This window comes from Pagrus major, chromosome 12, assembly GCF_040436345.1.
Source record: "Pagrus major chromosome 12, Pma_NU_1.0".
Lineage (NCBI taxonomy): Eukaryota > Metazoa > Chordata > Actinopteri > Spariformes > Sparidae > Pagrus > Pagrus major.
Genome location: NC_133226.1, coordinates 3,942,109 through 3,948,990, shown reverse-complemented (window position 1 = coordinate 3,948,990; position 6,882 = coordinate 3,942,109). Strand labels below are relative to the sequence as shown.

Sequence of the window (6,882 nt, the reverse complement as noted above, 5' to 3'; positions counted from 1 at the left end):
TGCTGGAGTGTGCTCATGGTCTGATGAACACCAATGAATGAATACAATAAATGCAGCCTGCTGGGTTTGGCTTCAGTGTGGGGGCTGAAAGTCCTCCTTTGGTTCAGGGTTGATCATTCCAGAAGAATTGTTTAGACCTGCAATAAAAACACTTGTTGAAGTTCTACAACATGATGAAGTCATTTCATTTCCAGCTGCTTGTAAATGTACTTGCAGCAGTGACAGATGGGAATCGTGTTGTCTGTATGTTTTTACGTTGCAGAAGACAAAACGTCCCACACACTCAGTTCTGTCTGATGAATCCGGTGTTTTCTAATAGTTTCACAGTTAGATGCGAGCTCTACAATATGTAAGTTTGCTGGTTTTCTCTCGCCTGCTCCTGCTCTGCAGCGCACACAGCTGCCACGCAAACACCGACACCGCTCAGCGACTCACCACAGCTCCTCTCTCTCCCTCCAGACCTCCTCCAAACTTACCGTTCCGTCGGTCTGATGCTCCTCATAGTCGGTGAGACAGCACAGTTGTGTACTCGGCAGTTTTCTCCTCTTCAGCGCATCATCACCAACTTTTCCCTCTACAACAGAGCTCAACAACAGCGAGGCCGAGCGGCTCCGTGAACGTCTCCGAGCTCACCGGGCCGCTTAGGGACCGTCCACAAAGTCTGAGCAGAGGCGTGTGAGGAAGAGGAGCGACTCTGAACATGATATTTAATATGTCCATATGCTTGAACATGACATATACCGTAGTGTCATCATAGGTATCAATATATTTCAATTTGGAACAATTTTTTTGAATGGACAAACTATATATCTGTAATAGGCTACATATTAAAAGCAGATATGTGTCAGTAATATATTCGGTATGATGTTCACATATGGGTTCTTCTAAGATAGATAGATAAAGCTCTTCTACTCCATCATATAGTACATACAACTGTTCAATATTCAACTTTTTCATATATGTAAGAGTCTGCAACCAGGAGTCAAGATACTTCTACTTTGCATTTGTCTCCAATGTAATACTATTTGTTTCATTACAAATGATCATATCAGTTTAGCAGTTTGAGTGAAAAGTTGAAACTTTGGAAACTGTCAATGAATATCTCAGTATTTTGTTTGTCACCCTTTTGCTTTAAAGGAGCAGTCTGTAGTTTAGGTGAAGAGATGTTAATGAGAAGAGAAAGATCTTCATAATGAAAACTCTCTTTGTTTCCATGACTGAATAAACTGAATAAACAAACAGGAAGGAGCCACTGAAAGGACAACACAATGTATACTGTTTTACTTTGTTTATATGTGGCGGACCCTGCCACCTCTCTAGCAAACAGTGTTCTGGGACCTTATTTTCCTCTGAGAACAGCTTGTTTATTCACTTATGGAAAAATACATATTTCTGAGTTTGTATCATTACCTCATTAATACTAAATATTTAAGTTTATTCTCCAAAACTACACAGTGCCCCTTTAATGACAGCATGCACTCGAGCTGCATGGACTCCACAAGTTAGTGTAAAACCTGCTGACTCGTGTTATCCCAGCATGATGTGACAGACATCTGTCTCACAGACTGCTTCTTGTGATGTCACAGACTGCTTCTTGTTTTTGCCCACTTTGGCTCTGCCTGATCGTGCTTTGGATACAACTGATCCAGTTTCTGTAAAGTGTTTTAGACTTTCATGCACTGCCACCTTGGAAACTTTTAGCACTTAATGATGCTGAGAAAGCCCCTCTGCTTAGCATAACAATTTGACCTCTGACACTTTCATTTTTTTTCTGCATTCTCAAACTTTCTGATTATTTCCAGGTTTACATGACAACTTTAAATGTGGTTCTGCTACTTCACACTACTGCTTATGTGAAAAAAGTAGTCTAAAGCCCTTTGTGGCTCCAGGGGAAGCTGCACTTCATCTGATGAATTGTCTACAAATGCATTTTGGGTAATGTAGTCACCAGGTTTTGGAAAGTAAGAAGAATGTGTGGAGTAAAACAGGTGATATCTCTGTTCTGCTGTATTGATTTTGATCATGTGTTTTTAACCTCTCCATGAGTCAAACAGTGTTATAGGAATGCAATGCAGACCAGTGGACGGCTTTTCAAAACATGATGCATACATTACCCACAATGCAACTTAAACATTGCTTGACAGAATTTGCTCAATCTGCCTGTTCATTTACAGCAACAAAACAACAGAATGTCATACCTACAAATATTAGAGAAACTGTCAGTCTTGCCCAGTTCAAAACTAATGTTAGTAATAGTTGTTCTCATGAATGTCTGATAATGCCTTTCATTTGGTGTATTTATTAGTGTTGTTTACAAGTATCATTGTAATTTATTTGTATTATTATTGTTATTTTCTGTCCTGTTTTAAACAAACCAATACACAAACAAACTGAGCAACTGAGTGACATCACTGGAGGCAGTCTAGATTGCATGCAGCAAAGAAGGCTTTAGACTGCTTTTTTACATATGCAGAACTACTACCCAACACCTGTAAACACGCTTTAATGTGTAACACTGGTGGAGATACCCTTTTTAACTGTCATCATCTGCTGTGCCACCAGTGATGACATTGGCTTACACACACTGACATCTTCTGGTTGATTAGTAGTAATGCACCCTGCAGGAAAAAGACAGGCTGCTGATATTTCTTCTAATTTTATTCCGTTCTAAAGACATGGTGCAGACGAACTGACTCCGGTCTCAAAAAAAATGACATGACAAAACTAAGAACTCAATGTTCATTCCACATCAGAATGATGACCTTCTGCATCGTTGCATTAAAAACATAATCTCAAAATCAAATCCAATGTATTAAATAACATAAAGTCACAGATGATTAATGACAGGCAGTAAAATGTTCTTAACTAAACCTTTTTGATGCTTCTGTGAGTGGCCACATGATAAAACACAAGTAAAACTCTGTACATGCTAAGGCAACTTTTGACAAGTTTATATTGTTCTCTGTAGTCTGTGTGCATGGACTCCTCTATGTGAAATGCAGACAGGAGGCAGCACCACACACACACAGTGTCTACTGTATCCCTTCGGCTTGCTGTGGTGGAGGTGGAGGTGTTTTGGGCCTGCTCTGCTCCTCTGTTCCTGCCCCGTCAGCTGTGGCTCCTGCTGTTGAGCTGCTGGGGTTTGCCACCTCAGTCCCACTCTGCAGGAATTTGCGCAGGTCTTTGAGAGCAGGCCTGAGCATCTGCACTAATGCCAGCAGGGCAGCCTGGGTACCTTCCAGGGCCTGGGCCTGTCTCTCCTGAGCGAATGCCTGAGCCTCCTGGGAGCGCCGCATCATCTGCAGCAGCTCGTTCTGGCCCTCCAGGTGCTGGGCGATCTGTCGGATGTGAACATTGGTGACTCTCTGCTCCTGTAGCAGGCGGGCCGAGTTGAGGGCTATACGGCTCTTTAGCTCCTGAGGTTTGGCCTGACCCTGTGGTGGAGGCGGGGATGCTGCGGATGAGGCGAGCATCTCCACTGGAGCTTCAACAGCCGCCACCACAGTGGGAGTGGAGTCGCCTACAGTGGTGGTGCAGTACTCCACCACGCCGCCGTCTTCCAGAGTGTGGTAAGTTGTTTCAGCTGGAAACAGGACAGAACAGCTGTTTCGTTAGTTACCCTGCCTATAGAGTCTGCAGCTTTCCATTCAAAACCCAAATCTAAAAAATACAGTTGTGATCTACTAATCCTTATGTCACTCAATGCACCACTTAAAGGAATACTTCAACATTTTGGGAAATCTGTATATTGAAATGAGGTCAAAGGTGGAGCAGGGGGGTGGAGTTCAGGTCTGAATGGTTTTAATTTGACAGTCATGGATATGCAAGCTACTTCATAATATTACCCTCCAAATATAAAATGAACACAGACAAGTCATTCAAGTCATCATGTCTCAAGTTAGGTCTAGTCACAAGTCTTTAACTTCCAAGTCGAGTCTCGAGTCATTTATTTTCTGTCCAGTCAAGTTACAAGTCATTAAAACAGTGACTCAAGTCGACTCCAGCCCAAGTCACAATGAAGTCCGCAACACTGCCTCTTTGTTGGACACACTCTGTCTGAACATGTAAATGTGTTTTCATTTGTCCTACCAACTGGTTCTTAATATGTCTGTGCCAACCAGCCATCATTATTGTTGTTGAGGCAGAAGCAGAAACATAAAAAAGGCACACAGTGTGATAAGACACAGCAGTGAAACAAAAAGAGCACAATCTAGGTGATGATGAAGTCAATCTTGCACTAATGGATGTGAATGCAGGGTGATGTGAAGCCTTCTGGAAATGAATGCAGGCTGCTACCTTAAGAGGAACATTATTAGAATATCAGAAAAGGAAAAAAATAAGGAAGGGATAAAAACACAACCAGCCTCTTGTGCTTATAGCCCTGCTGCCACCAAGTTCATTTGTTTAAGGTATCATCCCATTTTTTGTCGTGCTGTCATATTTGCCCATACCATGAGTAGGGAAACAGTAGTTTCTATATTCTACTATTTTCTATATTATCTTTAAACGTACTGTATAAGTCTCAGGCTTAAGTGTCTGCTGTCTAAGCTCATGCTGACCAGAAATGTTGCAATGATCAATTCAATGCATGGAAATCTTCCTTTGTAGCATGTGGAAATATGTGTCCTTTCAACTAAGAAATACTCTTACTGCCCTGTATATGTCAGGTATGAAGTAAAATGCAGGTATGGAGGGATACTGCAGATAATAACACTTACCATTCAGTGGCTTCGCTTCATCGCAGACTGTACCTGAGCCAGCTGGAAGAGCTGAAACAGCACAGACAGAATATGATGCTGAAAACATGACAACAAACAGTCAAAGAAAAAGAAGGGAGAAAATTTGAAAACAATGAAATACAAGTCAAATATTAAACTTAAACCTACACAAACAATCGTATGTCGCTTAAAGTGACAGTTCACCTCAGAACCAAAAATATTTTTTTACTCTCACCTGTAGTGCTAGTTTTGTAGATACTGGCTGTAGAGATGTCTAGATGGCACTCAACTTGTGGTGCTCAAAGACATACAATTGAAAAACTCACGGCAATGTCTCTATCCAGACATCATGACCTGGTTACTCAAGATAATCCACAGAGCCTGTTGTGAGAAGATTCATATGGCATCTATGTTCTTTCTACCGAACTACACCTGCCAACAGTATCACCGCGCAGAAGGAAGCGTGCATCCACTGATGGACAAGAGGCTTGTGCTTGTGACACTAATGTTGTCCTCCTTGGCTGAGTTGTTTAGTTAGCTAACTTAGTTAGCTAGCCTCTCATCCGTGTAGTTCCTGCACAAAACTTCTCACAACAAGGTCTGTGGATTACCTTGAGTTTTTCAAATGTATGTTTTGGTGTTTTGAGCACCACAAGTTGAGTGCCATCTAGTTCCATTATATTAGAGAGAAGACAGACATCTCAACAGCCAATATCTCCAAAACACTGCATCTCACACCAAAACAATCTAGATGGGTAAATAACACTACAGGTAAGAGGAAAAGTATGTATTTTGATTTTGGGATGAACTGTCCCTTTAATATTGTTCTCCTACAAGTGCCAAATGTAAATCATTGGATGTGGAAATCGGGCTATTAGTAAGTAATATGCTTGTTCCAATGTGGTGTCTGTGTCATGAAGAAAAGGAGGAGGTAGTGGAGGAATAGTAGGACTCATGTTTAGTACTTTTGAATGCATCCACAGTCCATCTCAATGGCTGAGAGATGGGATACAAATCTACAGTGAGCCAAGAGCAACCCTGCCATCAGGGTCAAAGAGTCTGCAGGTGCATCCTATTTGTCTTTCCATCATTACCACTTGTCCTCATCAGCTTTCAGGAAATAACTAGGAAGCAGTGGTGTGGTGAGTGAGCGGACAATACAAGAGGAGCAGAACTGGATTTGCTGTTTGCTTCAATCAGTGGAAATGGGAAATGTTATGTTGTATGAATTAAAGTCCCCCACAATCAGAAGTATTTTCCCTTCAATATTCAGTTGTATTAATCTTGTATAATACATGCTCAGTCTCAGCCTGTCAGTCTACTTAAAGAGCAACATTTCTCACTGAGCTCTACACACATGACACTTGAACTTATTCTGCTTATTACAAAAGCATACATCATATTCCCACACACTGTCGCTGTATCCTGTGTCTGCTGCTCACTGTAAAACTTCTGCCAACTTACTTTCTGCTAGTGTCACGGTGGTAGCGGTGTTCACTGTAACAGGTAAAGTTATCTCAGCATCCGAGTCTCCTGCAGGTAAGCTGATGATGGTGGCCTCCCCCAGGAGGTTACAGATCCTCTGCTGCATAGCAGTGAGGATGACGGGAACTGGAGTGCAGTCAGCGGAGGTCCCCTCTATAGCAGCCCGCGCCTGGGCCACTTTGCGCCGGACCTCCGTCTTCATGTCGGACCACTTCTTTTTCACCTCGGGGAGCTCTCTGGGACAGGTGGTGACAGCGTTCACCTTTTTCAGGATATCCCCCCACGCGTTATTCTTTGCCATGTGGGTGACTCCAGCATTGAAGTGGTTAACCAGTGTGTGCTTTTGTTTCTCTATTTCTTCCACAATAATTTCTACCTCTCTCTCCGAAAAATTCATTTTTCTCTTTTTCGCGACCGATGCCATAATTGCAGAAATTCCTCTTTTAGAGAGGTAATTGTGCGTATTGTACGCAAAAATAGTAGGATTTACTCAACTGATGTGCGCAACGTAATGGCTTCCAGAATCGGCTTCTTCTTCCTACTAGCAACGCTTACGTTAGCGGGGCGTGTTGCCCCGCCCATTGACACCCAATTGGTCAGATATCTCGCGGTCATGTTACAGTCTCTGTTACTATTGGTTTAATCAAACGCCAATCACTCAACAAGCCAAACAAACTAT

General features: G+C 42.3%; 1 protein-coding gene across 1 annotated transcript; it reads right to left on the bottom strand.

Moving 5' to 3' along the window:
- Positions 1-1,349: 1,349 nt before the first annotated feature.
- naif1 (nuclear apoptosis inducing factor 1) lies at positions 1,350-6,716 on the bottom strand. The gene is made up of 3 exons (XM_073478450.1): positions 6,183-6,716; positions 4,719-4,769; positions 1,350-3,583 (listed from the first exon to the last, which is right to left on the bottom strand). The coding sequence occupies exons 1-3, from the start codon at positions 6,625-6,627 to the stop codon at positions 3,033-3,035; spliced, it is 1,047 nt and encodes a 348-aa protein (XP_073334551.1). The 5' UTR covers positions 6,628-6,716; the 3' UTR covers positions 1,350-3,032.
- Positions 6,717-6,882: the final 166 nt, after the last annotated feature.

Coding starts and splice junctions, on each gene's coding strand:
- naif1 (XM_073478450.1), bottom strand. CDS start 6,627: ATGGCATCGGTCGCGAAAAAGAGAAAAATGAATTTTTCGGAGAGAGAG. Junction 4,770..6,182: donor CACCGTGACACTAGCAGAAA/GTAAGTTGGCAG, acceptor GTGCTGTTTCAG/CTCTTCCAGCTGGCTCAGGT. Junction 3,584..4,718: donor TGAAGCGAAGCCACTGAATG/GTAAGTGTTATT, acceptor TCCTGTTTCCAG/CTGAAACAACTTACCACACT.